At 32.6% G+C, this 16,473-nt stretch overlaps 1 protein-coding gene across 2 annotated transcripts in view; it reads right to left on the reverse strand.

The window, feature by feature from the left end:
* Window positions 1-16,473, reverse strand: part of LOC126829936 (cyclin-dependent kinase-like 5) — a 30,285-nt gene that overhangs the window by 3,402 nt on the left and 10,410 nt on the right. For both annotated transcript variants that reach the window (XM_050560117.2, XM_056103007.1), the window contains exons 4-17: window positions 12,942-12,987; window positions 11,906-12,042; window positions 9,863-9,983; window positions 8,192-8,251; window positions 7,980-8,070; window positions 7,369-7,558; window positions 6,783-6,863; window positions 6,253-6,416; window positions 4,503-5,157; window positions 4,068-4,190; window positions 3,060-3,156; window positions 1,912-2,047; window positions 706-793; window positions 68-280 (exon numbers count right to left, since the gene is read on the reverse strand). In XM_050560117.2, coding sequence (XP_050416074.1) covers window positions 68-280; window positions 706-793; window positions 1,912-2,047; window positions 3,060-3,156; window positions 4,068-4,190; window positions 4,503-5,157; window positions 6,253-6,416; window positions 6,783-6,863; window positions 7,369-7,558; window positions 7,980-8,070; window positions 8,192-8,251; window positions 9,863-9,983; window positions 11,906-12,042; window positions 12,942-12,987 — 2,202 coding nt within the window. The remainder of the gene's footprint in view (window positions 1-67; window positions 281-705; window positions 794-1,911; window positions 2,048-3,059; window positions 3,157-4,067; window positions 4,191-4,502; window positions 5,158-6,252; window positions 6,417-6,782; window positions 6,864-7,368; window positions 7,559-7,979; window positions 8,071-8,191; window positions 8,252-9,862; window positions 9,984-11,905; window positions 12,043-12,941; window positions 12,988-16,473) is intronic.

Below are 16,473 nucleotides of genomic sequence, written 5' to 3' on the forward strand. Positions count from 1 at the left end.
TATATACAGAACAGAGATGATATTCAGTATAACCTATTTGATAACTAGTATTAAATAGTTATTTTACCCTATCAACTGGTGTTTGAACTGTTTTACGTAAAGAATTGAACTTAAATGCTTTATTATACACAGCCTCTTTAACATCGACACATGGTGTATACATATCTCTAGTTGTCTCCCCTTCTTCTTTCCCGTCATCAGGTCGATCTGTCATCCGTGATAAACGAGATATAGGGTTGGTTGGGGGTATAGATGGTGATGTTCGTCCTAAATCTACATCCTATAATTACATACAATTATTACACTTATTTTAGAATTTTAAATTTATTTGTTAATAAAAAGATGCAATGAAAAAAATAACAAAAGGAAACAATGAATGATGTCCCTCAACACCCATGTTCCTAGACTGGTCTGCAATTCCCAAACTTATAGCTACATTATATCCCTTTAACGCAGACACGCGAACGATAGCGTCCAATCAGAGGTTGTGACAAAAACACACAAACATATTGTCAAAGTTTTGGGATATCAGTCCCAAAATGGTTTATTTTGAAAAAAATATTTACAAAAATATGATCAAATTTCACAACATTCAGCATCCTCTGTATATGCCACCTATATGTGTAAGGGAAAATCTTTTGATGGGCCTCTTGTTAATCTACTGAATTCAAGCCAGAAGATTATCTTCTATTTGGTAAGACTTACCTGTAAAAACTTGGATTTTTTCTTTTTGCGATTAAAACCATAAACAGACGAATTATGAGGATCTAAATTACTTGTAGAATCTGATCGCCTGTAATATATCCAAATATTAAATAAAATGAGGTTTAACATTCTACTTTTAAACAGCTAATAGGCATCACTGACAAGGGGAAACCTTGCCTGAAAATCATACTGTTCATGCTCGACCAACACTGAATTTACAAGTTACTGAAGATATAACTATGACTTAGTAGTTCCAGATAGTTTATAATTTATCATAGTATCCACCTGTTAGTCTACCTTATAACTTTAAAACACTAAACTAAACATTTTTATCCCTTTATTGAGGGATATTAAACAGATTTATCAGCATGAAGAGTCTGGTAAGGAAAGAACATCTTATTGTTCAGATAGGACAGAAATCGGACGTCCACCAGTGTTTAATTTAAAAAAACCTTGACAGTTGAATGGAATCTGATGAAAAGTAGACAAAAACACTGCTGTTTAGCAAAATTTCCCTCATAGTACACTTCATGGTGTATTAGTGCTGGGTATTTATATTTTTAGTCCTGCCGATGTCGAAGGAATAAAACTGTTTTATATCACGATATTGATAGGTATCAAAATAAGAACCAAAACAATTTAAAAGTGTTTGTGTACCTACATGTATGGATAATGTGTAAAGCCGATAATTAAGAGTGACAGGTTACTTACTGAAGCGACAAAATAAAAACAAACAAAACAAATCGTGATACATTGATTCACTGTCTCGCGATTCAATACACAAATTATGAGTAGGTGATCGCGCTACTTCAATTCAGCGTGTTACCGAAGCTGTCTTGATTATCACTTAACCCCATTATCAGTTTTATACTGAAGCCCTGATGTATATCCTTGCTTGCTATCAAATCAAACTGACTCTTGCATTAGATGTACAAGACCCTCCTCTAGAGCTGGGCTATATTTTGTTTTTTCGATATAAAACTGTCAGACATAAAAACTGTCAAAAATACCGTCTTCAGAAAAATATTGAAAAACCGAACATACTGTGATTTTGATTTTTCCAGATGAATTTTGACATAAACATTGAAAAAAAATGTTTTTTGGAGGTATTTCCAACTTTTTAGGCATGTTATTTGCATTTAAAAGGTGATAAACTGAAATTATTGCCATAGCAATAACACAGTTCCAAAAGGTTAACTAACTTACCAGGCTGAAAAATTGATGTGTGATGAATTATCAACATGTGATTGATACGGTGATTGGGCAGCCATCTTAGCGTATGATCGCGATTGAATTGCTACATGACGATTATCACGAACTGAATCACGCTGATACGAAAAATCTGAAACATAATTCAAATTTACTTTTATTAAATAAAAATTATTATGAAGTGGGAAATCTACTAGAAATCTATAAATTTAGGTCTAAAATGAAGGTTAAGAATATTGTCTTTGGGAGACAAAAATGGGAAATCAAAATAATTAATTTGGAGTAAAAAGTTGCAAATATTATTTATGTATTGACTGCATTTTTGTTTAATTTCTAATTTCATACAATCTTTTGTTAGTTTTTATTAGTCAACGAAAACATAGTTATTATAATAATGCATTAAAAGAATTAAAGCAAAAATTCTGAAAAATATTAGAAAATAAAAAAAAGTGTGAAATATCTGTTAATGGTATATTATATGACTGTATAAAAAAAAGTCATTATAATTAAAATGTGCAGATTCAATATACTATGTGTTTTTTTCTTATTAAGGATGAAAATAAAACATTGAAACCTTTTAAAGATGTGGAAGGGCTGGATGATGGAGAAGTACAAGGTGATTCTTTATATAAATAAATAAAAGGAAAAATGCTAAACTAAAATAATAATTATTTTTGGAAAGATTTAAATCAGCTACATCAATCAGGTGAACGAAAGAAAGGAAGATAAATTAATCAGGCTACAGAAAGAAGATATGAGGAAATATATTTCAAAGACAGGTATTGAACAATAAAAATAAACAAAGTTTTTAAAGTAAGTCATACAGAGAAATGTACAGGCTACAGACGTACAGTTTAGAATTATGGACAATGGACATGCTACATACAAGGTCTAGAGTGAGTTAAAAGAATGGATACGCAGCATACCGGTACATAGACTTGACAAAGCCATACACAGGTATGGACAGGCTACATACTCAGTCTAGTCTGAGTTAAGCAAAGGAATGACCATGCTATAACTTGGTCTAGACGGAGTCATACTGTGGAATGAAGTGAACAAATACAGAGTCCTAAAGAGGAATGGACATGCTACATACTTGGTCTAGAATGAATCATACAGAGGGAAAGGGTAGAGTATATACCTACCATTATATAATTGATTTCTAACTTTACGACCAGAATTATAATAATTGTGAGCATCTTTATTTCTAGTGTTCATTAAATATGTTGACACATCACTTTTCTAGAATATAAAAATATTTTATGAATACATTATTTAACACACATCTACTCTTATATATGTTTTAGATAAAAAATGAATGGGGATTAATGTCCTACTTTTCTGCACTGACAAATCCTTTAGATACATGATTTAATTCAATCAGCGACTAGAACTCTGGATTAAATACTACCGAGCAGCTTTAGTTCATAAAATCTATATTTGCACAAAAGAACTGTTTAGAACACCCAATCACTCCTCAATAAGATGTAAAAATACAATTTTTTAATGTGATGCTCTTTCTTTTCTAAAAAAAAAAACATGTTAGCAGGAAGCTACGGTGGCTTGTTGAGTATGGCTGAAGGACGAAAGGTCTGAATTACACATGGCAGGAAATGAGTCTAGTTGTTCTAGTTGGGCGAATAACCAAGGTCCATGTATAAAATCGACATCACTTTAAAGATCCCTTGACAGTTGGAAACAAGAGTAGGTCACAATCGACAAACATCGTCAGCCTCCGGTACCCTACATCTAACCTTGGCTGTACGATGTATTCCGCTATTGGAACTACTTCCAAGTTAATGGATTAAAAATGGCGGTGCCCATGAAGACGCCTGTGAAGAGTGTTTTATCTCAAGAACTTCTTTCTAAAAGAGGCAAGATTTTCTAATAAGTAAAACGTTAACCGAATCACAATTGTATGTCACTTACCGTCATACAGTCAAGGTTTGCCGAATGGAGTAGGTCATAGCACAAATTTTTTCACATATCATTATCCCAGTTGGTGCGTAAAAGTAGTGAGTTAAACGATATTGTATTTCATTGCTTTTATATTAATTATACGATACCAAAAAGATATTTTCTAAATGAGCAGCAATTATTCAAAAGCAATCCTCAAAAATACTGAAATTCAAAAAATCATACTCTTTGTTTACCTTTGTTTCTGCTATTTTTTCGGCTGGGCTAAAATCTGTTCTAGAATTATCCTGTATTCTCTTTTTCCGTATTGTACTAGATTTAATTCTACGTAATTCATTCTGTGTTGCCTGATCTAGAAACTAAAAATAAATAAAAATAAAAATAGAAATATTAGTTTATGAATGAAGAAAGTTTTCATCAATATTCAATCAAATTGCCTCACTCTCAACCGAGATATTAATCCAGAGGGAAAGTTATGCAGTAAATCGAATCACAATCCACTTAAGATCGCAGGCTAGTGATGCCATTTAGAGTTGATTATGGTCTGGATAAGTTAATTAATGTCTAATTAATAATTTAGATAACATTTCAGGCCTAAAGAAAGACCTGCAATAGACAGATTTAGCTCTTGCATAATGTATGTTTAAGAATTATAGATGTTTCAGTTTTACCTTTTTTCTCTCTACACGTGGGCTGGGTGATTTATTATTTTGATTGGTTGATGAGACAGGTGCTTGAACACTGACGGTATAAGTTTGACTACGATTGGATGAATTATTCGTTGTTTTAGTGTTAACTGACACGTTATTAGAGTCATGTGACCGATTATGGGCTTCCACGGCCGCTTCAGTAAAATTATTTTTCTTTTTTATATATTTTGATTCACATCGAGTTATGTCCATTTCGATGCCTCGTGAATCAGCACTAGTATCACACTGGTTATCTCCCTTATCTAAGATATTCATATTACGAAAATCAGAAAAAGTACTTAGATGTCGACCGTCCTTGGTTAATTTTTTCACATCGGATTTATGACTATTTTTATCCTCCACTTCCATTGGAGGAAAACTGTCTTCGATATATACACTGTCCGTTTTCACATGTTTATCATCCGGATGTTTAAGGTCATGACCTTGACCTCCGTGGTTATTTTGTGTATCATGTTCTATAGAAGGTTTAATTGTTCCAAGGGGTTTAGGCTGTTTGATGTATTTGCTGTTCAAGTGGCTGATCTTTATACCTCCCTCATCCTCATCATCATCTTCCTCCGTTTCCATTTTTTCTGGCAGTTCTTTGGCTTTTTCAGACTTGTTCTTTAAATTCTCACTAAAACGAAAAGTATTCTAAAATTTATTCCATCCAGACATTCTCTTATTAATTTATGTCTCTTCTGGATTATGTACATAATCTAGAGTTAACCCCCTTGAATTTTCAAGCAGAAGTATAAGACATAGGGGATACTTGATTCAACGTTCCAGAATTAAATTCTCTCAATTCTAAAAATAGTGTCAATCGAGTGAAAAGGAGAAATTCGGAGTACAACGCATGTGCCGACGGCATAAAAAATATTTCAACCAATCATGGCAACTGAAACATATTTGTTACTTAAAATATGTCACGATTCTATTCACACCACCTCAGCTGTCGGGACTGGCAGAACTGTGACATGGCTGAATTCTGTATCACTTGATTGCGATTCTGTCAATTCGGGCATCATAATAATGATGATAGAGATTATGACATTCTATGGTCTGTGTCTAGAAACAACGAGTAACTGGCTAACTAAGGCTACACAACTAAAAGACATCTTTTGAGGGACAAAAATGCTCATCATCAAACTCAGTTAAAACATTCACCTAATGAACATCTACACTAAATTTTAACATTCTACTTCAATTAGAAGACTTATTATTTTCCAAAATAATGTTTGTGACATATCGAGAGTTAATCAACTGACATCACTTGAGAATATTGTAATGCCCAGAATAATACATATGAATGAAATGAAATGGGGTTTAACATCTACTTCGCCCGGGGGCATACGCTGTACAGTGTGCTATGTGGAAAATTTTGCCCAGGTAGCGGCACTATGACCTAATCTTATATCGCATTCCAACTGCCAAGGGATCTTTCACATGCATGCCAATGTATACACAGGACCTCGTTTTTGCCCCATCTAAACGACCAGACAGCTGTCCTTGTCAGGCACCACTGACAAGGGGAAACCACGTCGGAAAATCACTTAGCCACCGTGGCTCCTTTAGTGTCAACTTAAATTGCTGAAAAAATGAACAAAACAGGGTGGATGTAAATTTAGTTTTCACAATGTTACTGACAGAGATATTAGTGTAGATAAAAGTTAGGACCTTCTGACCTTAAGTCTTGAATCCAGTTATAAGTTGATGTTGATAGAAAATTTACCTTTCAATATTAGTAGTATAATCATTTCTGCGTTTTTTATTAGGTGATGACTGTCGGACTGGTATACGTGCTTTCTGATATAACAGTTGTTCTGTTTGAAATGCTGGATGTTGTAAACAGTCTTCTATCACTATACGATCAGGTGCTTCTAAAATTAATGTTTTCTTGAACAAAAAAAAGAGGTAAATCAATTATAATTATTCTCATTATTCAACTAATAAAATATACCGTATGCTAGTCCCAGATTGATATAGTCGTGCTTAGTGGACGTTAAACCCCTATCTCTTTTCTTATATTACGATATTATCTACAGTGTCACCTAAGTAATGAATGAATAAATTTAATGGAGTTGTATGGCAAGTCAGGTCAAACCAGGCTATATTTCACCAAAATCATCAACAGTATAACAATAGACATCTTAATTGGTATTTTTAAAAAATAAAATTTTTCCAACAAACTTCAACCATGACCAATTAGTTAATAAATGACTAATAAGTTATTAAATGGTATTTAGTATATTATATATTTACCTGCATGAAGTCTATTAAAGCACTGTTCATTATACCTTGATATCTTTTACTTAATTTCTGTTGATGTGACACAGAGGGAAACTACAATAAATATTACAAAATAACCAGGTTTAATTAGTTTCAAGATCACTTTAAAAATAATTAATATACTAGATAAACACTGTGTAGAAATTTTCAAAGCAATCAAGGGCCATTATCAGAAATCATTGAAAATCCAAAGAAATTCTTAATCTCCTGCACATAAACACTGTTCAGGTAAATCAGATCATAACTTTAGCTTATAAAGCACCTGCAAGATTTTTCTAAGTGATTTAGGGTTATTGAAAGCATTGAAAATCAACAGGCTTCTTCATCTGATGAACATAAACACTGCCAAATCAATTGAATGATAACTTTAGCTTGTTGAGTGTCAACAAGAATTATCTAGGTAATTGTAATTCTGACGGTAATTATCATAAATCGTTGGAGATCAATAGGATTCTTCATCTTATGAATATAAATGGGTGATATATGATTAAATTTCAATTAATTCAAAAGGAAACCGATAAAGGTAGCCCTCACCTACCACATGAAACCATCATTTTACCTTTAAACCTGAAAACCTGGGATTTTTATAGAACATATTCATCTGTTCTGGAGGTAGAGGTCCGATTATTTTCTGTATAACATACAGTTGATCAATTTCACTTTCTCCTGGGAATAACGGTTGCCCGTCACTCAGTTCACCCATAATACAACCTATAGCCCAAATATCTACAGCTTTACCATATGGTGCTCTGTAAATACACATAATAGTGTAATAACAGAATAAACCAAAGATTATCAAATAATCAATAAACTATATTTCTCTTTATGTTAAAATGGGGTTTGTATGATGAAATAGGGTTAGATGTCTGGTCAACAAAATACTTTGGTCAATTTCATTTCTATGGTATGGTAACATGAGCAAAGTCAGAATGTTTTCCGGACAATAGTGTCTCGGTCTACTCTTCTTCAAATTCCAATTGACAAGCGCAGGGGTGGGTTTCACTTTTGTTGTCAGAGTCACCACCTCTGGCAAGTGAGAGAGAGAGAGAGAGAGAAATGGGATTTAACGTCCACTCGACACAGAACTGATTATACCTTAGTTGATCGGTACCATCGAGTAGCAACATAATCAATGGGAGATAATTTAGGACATAAATAAGCAGACTTTACCCTATTAATAATTCTGGTGATCGGTACCATCTAGTAGCAACATAATCTGTATAAAACCCATTAGGATTACCACCTACACTCCGTGCAAAACCTGAAATAAATATTCTAATGGTAATAATCACAGTAATAATACATAACTAAAATTAAACCAAAGCAAAAGATAAAGACATTTTGATGTAAAAATAAAAGCATTAAGTCAGCTAGCTACCTACCGAAATCACAGAGTTTAAGAGTATCATTTTTACTAATGAGTAAATTTTCTGGTTTTATATCTGAAATAAAAGATAAAATTCAATACATTAATTCAGCCTGACCATAGATTATAATTGTTAATGTTATAATTTAAAAAGGAAATACATAAATGAATATAGTTCAATGTCTGAATACAGTATTAGTCTGCGAGTAACATTATTCTGTCGCAGGAGGTACTTCTGTTACACATGAATATTAAATCAATCAAAATGACATAAAAGTACATGTATATAATAATCAAATTAGATAAATGAATCAATTTGCTGAATGATATTTTATTTGTATATTTAATTTTTGTACCATATTTTGTAAAGCAAAGGTGAGCACTTAGTCATGGAAGTTGTGTGCTATAAAAATGTACCATAATAATGATTAAATTACATGGGTTATTGCTGTATGTATTTGAATATACTTTGTCAGTAGTGCTGGATATTGCCACTGCAGTCACGATACGATACATATTGCGATTCAGGGGCTAAGATATGATTTGTATCACGATTTATAATCAGGTCAATATATACCAAGAAAACAACAGGATAAATGAATAATTGATATTTATAGTCCTGCCGATGTCATAGAAATAAAACTGTTTTATATCACGATATTGATGTGGATAAAATAAGGACCAAAACAATTTAAGAGTATTTGTGTACCTATGGATAATGTATGGAGTGGATAATTAAGACTCAGAGTGACTGGTACAGGCTAATTACTTAAAAAAATCGTGATACATTGATTCAGTGTCTCGAAATTCAATACATGAAACGTGAGAAGGTAAATCACAATACATCAATATAACTATATATTGTACCAGCACTATTTGTCAGTATATATTACATTTCAATTGACAATAATGTCATAAACAAGAAGATAAACATGAAATATGACTATAATAATAATTAAAATCAATATACAGTAATTATAATAATGATATATAATGAGTTTATTAATTAATGTAGAAGAGATGAATTTATCATCATTATATAATTATATTTATTATTAACACGTTATAAATACTATAATTATATTACATGAATCATACTCAGCAAATTCTAATACCAGAACATTTGTACCCGGGTTGTAAAGTGTGATGATCAATATGGCTACTAGTTCTAATGATATTACATCATTCAAATAAATTGTACCTGGGTCATCTTTTCTGAAAACTGCTAGTATGGTACCGGTAATTCATTGTGACGACTGATGCTGGGATCTACAAGCAAGATTCCCTTTTATTTCAAATTCTAACTGCCAAGGGGTCATTTACTCGCACACCAGTGTGTGAATAAAATTTCGTTTTTTTTTGTCCCATCTCAAGAACCATATGTTGTTCCTTGCTAGGCGCACCATCCTGCACCAGTGGCAAGGCGGAAACAAGAACAAAATATCATGAGGAAATTTCAAAGCCAACACCGGAGGCGAAACCTGAGACATCATGGTCGATGAGCCAGCACTTTACTCACAGCCTTGATGACTCCTCTTGCTACTAAACACACACCATTCATTAACCTAGTTTAAATGCAAATTTAAAGTGTTCCAGGAAAGGTTCCAGCTCTCTTTAATTTTTTTTTTGGTTTTAATAACAAATTTGACTTTTCTGAATATCTGCTAGACGAAACAGATTGACCTACCTCTATGTATGACTTCGTTAGAATGACACCAGTATATAGCATTACACAGTTGATATATATATGATCTAACTTTCTGTAGGGTCACACCATTCGGCATATCTTCTAATAATTCCAACATATTCTAATAAAACAGATGTATAGAAATGAAATGAAATGAGGTTAACTATCCTAGCACCAGCTAATGAAATGGGGTTAAACATCCTAGCACCAGCTAATGAAATGAGGTTAAACATCCTAGCACCAGCTAATGATATGAGGTTAAACATCCTAGCATCAGCTAATGAAATGGGGTTAAACATCCTAGCACCAGCTAATGAAATGGGGTTAAACATCCTAGCACCAGCTAATGAAATGAGGTTAAACATCCTAGCACCAGCTAATGAAATGAGGTTAAATATCCTAGCATCAGCTAATGAAATGAGGTTAAACATCCTAGCACCAGCTAATGAAATGAGGTTAAGCATCCTAGTGCCAGCTAATTAAATGAGGTTAAGCATCCTAGCACCAGCTACTGAAATGAAATTAAACATCCTAGCACAAGCGAAGAAAATGTGATATGGAGTTTAACATCCAACTGTTCTGCTCCAACTGGGCTAATGAAGCATGGCATCCGCCATACAGCATGCTATAATATGAGGGAAATTTTACCCGGACAGCGGGTCAGGAAGACCCTGATGAACTTTCTAGGCCAACACAAGGATCGAACACAGGACTTCTAAGTAAGCGAGCCAACGTCTTACTCACTGAGCTACCGTGGCTCCGCACTAGCTAATGAACTATGAATGAAATTTTGTCCCAACAGAGGATCTTTAACGTACTACCTATGTTATACATGAGATCTTGTTTTTATTTATTTTCATTTTTACATTCATCATTCATGAGGATCACAATATATTGTTGCATTCATACAATGACACCATAATTTAATTGAGGAAGGAATATTTAATTCTAAAATATATTAAATTCCAATGTCAAGCTAAACAATCTATAGCTAAGTTCGTCTCAATACCATGCTATTAAATCTATATTAATACATTTGTAGCTGTTGCCTATTCCCAAGTGCGGACTGCCCTGAGGCTGAAATTTGGTGTATAAGTGAGATAGGGTTGGTGTTGTTTCATGGAAATCCTATCATAAAACTTTGGAGGGCTCTACGCATGTAACGCTGACACATCCTTTGGTGTAACTTTATACCGAGTCACAAAGTTTCATGTACAGTAGCTTATAGGGCTCTTTCAAATCTAAATCCAGCACTGATTCCATTATACACCCATGTAAATAAAAGCCAAACATTTTTTCTGTCAAACTTATATTTAAACATGACATATGATTATGAACTCAGTTCAAATCAACTCCCAACAAATATTTATTATACTCATATACAATTGTAAACCATATAATATGATCAATGTTATTATGGATTTATTGTCTGTATTTATATATTGATCTCTATGTGATCTAATCGTCTGTGTTTGAACTCTGACTTGTACTCCCTGTTTAAAATCAATGAACCGTGTCACATTTAATCTAATAATAGTCAAGCTCTATTGTCAGAACCAAGCCGATTTCACACGTAGTGAAAAAAGAAAGGTGCCAGATCTAAGGACTAATACTAATATTAGAATTTAATCTTCAAATCTTGCCTGAACTCGATAAAAATAAGGCATAAGTTTAACAAGGAAATTGACTGTCATAACACACATGGTATAAATGTAATACAAGTAAATCTCTTGGGCTTTATAGTAAACCAATACTACATGTTGCCTTTGTCTATTTTATGACACCTTTTTGGCTTACAGTCAGATAATTCTTAAAGTATAGAACAAATTCTATTCATGTAGTATTTCTCCTTCTGACTAGTTCATCTCAAAATAAATGTTATCAATCAGACCAAAGCAGTATGATTTGTCTTAAAGGATCAAATCACCAGTTGTCTGTGATATCACCCTAGGTGGAAGTGGTCAAAAGCCTATTTAGCAAGGGCAATAGTTATGTAAATTATAACTGAAATGTTCTAATAGTAGTATTAATATTATAACCTACCCGTTCCACATATTCGAACACTAAATACAGTTTTCCTTTTCTTCTAAAAGCTTCTTTAAGATCTACGATATTTTCTTGTTTTAATGTCCGTAACATCTTTAACTCTCGTAATGTTGTCCTTTTAACATCCTCATTTTCTACAGATTGACAAATAAAGATATATTCAATTTAAAAGAATGAGAATAAAGAATTTGATTACAAGCTTATCTCTTAGTATAAAAATCGTTTTCGTACGTTAACCATGAAACAAGACGTTTGATTGGTCAAGAGAATACAGGTGATTTAATTAACTCACAAAACGATGCTTTTATACAGCAATAATAAATTTACCTAACATTTTGAAATAGAATGGTTCTCTACTCATCGATGTACAATATAAAATTTTATATTGTTTCTGTATATAATGATCTATTATACATGTATCATTGTTTCTGTGTAGTTCTGCAACCAGCAACACCACTTAAAAGTTTAATTCAAATGTATAATATAGCCGTGTTAGGTTGAATGTATAATATAGCCATATATTTAAGTAAATGTATAATATAACTGCTCTGTAAATAGCCTGAATGTTTAATATCTATGATGTATTAGGCTGAATGTTTAATATAGCTATAATATTAGCCTGAATGTTCATAATATAGCCGTATTAGAGTGATGTGTGTATATAGGTATGTGTGTGTATGTGTATATGTATATGTTAGCTTATCACGCTTCGTCGCCGCGAACCACCTCTACGTTATGTGGTATCAAATTAACCAACATGACCTTGTTTTAGGCCATCGAAATTGGTTCCCAGGCGAATTAGGCAGGGCCCCAGGCGAATCACCCTTTGTCACTTCTTTCCACTGCCACATATGTGGTATCAAATTAACCAGTATGACCCTGAAATGTTTAATGCCATCAAATTTGGGCCCTGGGCAAATTGGGGCCTCGGGCAATTTTGGGCCTGGGTGAATTGGGGCCCAAGCAAATCCAGGTATCCTGCTATAAGTGTTTAACATAGTCATATAATTAGCCTGAATACAAAAATTATTACCTTCACTGTCTTTAAATTTTTTGATAGCACACATTTCACCGGATTCCTGCAATAAAATATTCAAAATGTAGACATAATAATACAAAGTTTAATGCTGTTGATATTATGTATTACCCTTGTAATAAGACAATGACTGGACGAGTTCTGGTGTTCCCAGGCAGCATTGAGTAACAAACCACAGACAACAAACCAGAAGAGAAGACACATTATCAAATCAAGTGAATGGATCCAGGGCTTGTTTCGAACTAAACTCAAAATAAAAACAAGGTAGGCAATTCACAAACATAAAAATGGAGCCATTCCCCAAAACATATTATTATTATATAGTGAATATCATGATCATCTGTATGTGTTAGATATCAGATTCAGTGGTTGATGTTCAATTTGGACTGTTCACGTATTTCAACGAACATGACTGATTAAAAATTACAATAATTGTTTTAAAAATTGAATATATAAATCACTTTATATACATTCATGTTATATTAATTGGGCTTTTAACCCAATTTTCGTCCATTTTAGGAATCTAAAGAATAGAGCCATCATAGGCTCTTTAAGTTCATGAAAAATATACTAACAATACAGACAAAAATATGCTTGAGGATCAATTAGATGACCTAATTATGTTTGAGGGATTATATCTTTAAATCTAGTTACTAATCAACTTTACTAATATTTATATTTATAGAATGATGCATACATTGTGAGGGGTGGGGTAAAGAGATTAGTACTATATTACATTTACCGATAGATTAAATTTCACAGATCACTTCAGAGATTATAATGTTACCGGTATTTGACTGTGTGGTTACCATATTACTATTAGTATTATTACCATTATATTTACTGACAAGATTAAATTTCACAAATCATTTAGTAAATTAATCAGCCATGAAATAGATCTAGAACATTATCTACATTCCAATAAGATTGAATTACACATATCTATTTATCTTTTTAAAACTATTTTTATGATCTACCCTAGGTTGGGGGTTAGGTGGCTTATTGGTTCAACATGTTTGCATTAGATCATAAGGTCCGTCATTGAGTCAAATGCTGTGGTTTCGATTCCCCACTTGAACGTGATCTAAAGGAGTAGGGTGGCCTGTCCACTTGAAACCACGCCACTTGACTCAATGACAGACCTTATGATCTAACACCCACACGTTAACCATTCGGCCACCCAACCCCACACTTTTGATGGGCCTCTTTTTATCTGATTGGGATTATGTACGGTTAATATTTTTGTTTTGTTTCTTATTCTTAATTAAATAATTTGAGTACATTTTAGTGGATTAAGCTGTTAAAAATTAAATATTATTTGAAAAATACAATTGATGATCAGTGGCATTAAAATATAATCTTTTAGTGGCATTTATTTAGCGACTGGAAACATAACAAAACTGATAGTCATTAAAATATGTTTCTTTAAAACTACATGTACATTGCAATCTAATAAATAACAAGCCAACAGTAGGCTGATGTCCCTCGCTGAAATTCCAAAATAGAGATGACACATATTAATTAATTGCACATATTTATTTCTTTAAAAGTATTGAGCAATCAAACTGATATTCTATACTTAGTCTATGCATAGAATGTTCATGATCAAACTCAGTCAAGGATTTAAAGTACCTGGTAGTGAAATTATATGTAGACACCGAGGTAAGTGACTTATTTCATTTCATAAGTCCCAACCCAACCCAATAATTATTTACATGTACTGAATACCAGTGATGTTATGATACTGTCACATGATTGGTAAGTAATAAATCATGTGATCAATATTTAGCCAATGAATAAATAATACAGGTTCTACATGTTTAATTCTACTGTAGATCTATACACGTATGTGATACATGTAGAAGTTTATTGATTAAAGGATTTATTTCAACACAATTTGCATGTCTGAGTATCAAGGTGGGTGGCCACATCAGACGGTAATATCGCAAAGAAATAGATTGATGCATAAAATCAATTATCAGCATCGATTAACTGCAAGCATTTACTGATAAAAAAAACATGCGATTCTGAGCATTGTCTGTCTGCCATTAAGTTAGGTTTCCTTCCAGGTAATTAAGTTTCCTTCCAGGTAATATGACTTCTGATTGCAATCGGTACGCAAAGCTTACTAATTGGTTGCAGATCTAGACAGATTCTTTTTTTTCAAAATTTTCCTATTTTTAAGCAGCCATACTGATCATTTGGAATACAAAAAAAGATTATTGATTGCATTTTAACTTTTTTTTCTACAGAATTTCTACATAAATATTTATCTAAAGAATTTAATTAACAGCAATGAAGTCATCAGAACTCTGCTGATCAAATCAACCAAACATTCTAATTAATTAAATTGTTTAAAAATTCAAAATGTCATTTAAGAGTCAGACGTTCAAAGATTGATGTTGAATTGCTTGCACGAATGTATCTCTCGTGGAATAACAGCTTCACTTCTTCTTACAGTTTTTTTTTTTGTACCGGTATATGACTGATAGGCAAACTAATGAAAAATTAAAGTGAGAAATTAAATTATTTACAAAATAAAACGGTGGCTTATTAAGGATGCATTACATGAATGTAAGACTTACATAAGAGCCGGTAGTTGTCGCTATAATAGTTAACAAAATAGATAATGAAAAGGGAATATGTTGAAAATTTCAGTCAAATTACTTCATTCTGGGTGGAATTATCAAACTTATTGTCATTTGCAGAACAGTGTATTCTTGATGGCCACTATTACAGTAATAAACAAAGTCTTGATAATCCATTTTTAAATTAAATCATTAACTGCTAATGGTATTTAAATCTGGTGAAAATCAAAACCATCCGAAGTTTTAGAGAGATGATCATGGGCCTGGCATGTGAATAAATGTCTAATTAATAATATATAACATTTGAGGCCAAACAAAAGATCTGCATTAGACAGATTTAGCTCTTGAATAATGCATCTTTAGAGAAGAAAGTTTGTAGAAGAAAATTAATAATATGGTTAGTTTGTGTGATTTTTTGTCTTCTATTACCGGCCCATGTCAAAAACATAAGATGTAAAACACACGCTCTACGTGTATAAACCAGTGACTGTTTTCCATATAAATTGTGTTATCTTGCTCAATAGCTAAATGCCACTCAAGGATGGATTATAGAATAAAAACCCGCCTGTGAAATCCCAGCAAATTTAAACTTATTGTTTTTATCAAAGGGTGACTCCACCAAGCGCAAAAATAGACTAAAAGTGCCGCCCATTAAATTACAGCAAAGAGCTAAAATAATACCTCTTTAATATAAATTGATGTTAGATAATTGACAATACAAACATTTACTAATAAACAGGTTGTGATTATTATAAATCAATCATCAAGTCTTAATCTCTTCAACGCAGCAGTTGTCGACTTTATTATAATTCATTGTTAAATCAATCATTTCCTATTATTACTGTAAAAACATTCAATGTAATCTATAGGTTTCCAGACTAAATATTTATTTATCTCGACTAATCATACCAATACGTCTGTTCAACAAATATTTAACATAA

Source organism: Patella vulgata, chromosome 8 (assembly GCF_932274485.2).
Source record: "Patella vulgata chromosome 8, xgPatVulg1.2, whole genome shotgun sequence".
Taxonomy (NCBI): Eukaryota; Metazoa; Mollusca; class Gastropoda; family Patellidae; genus Patella; species Patella vulgata.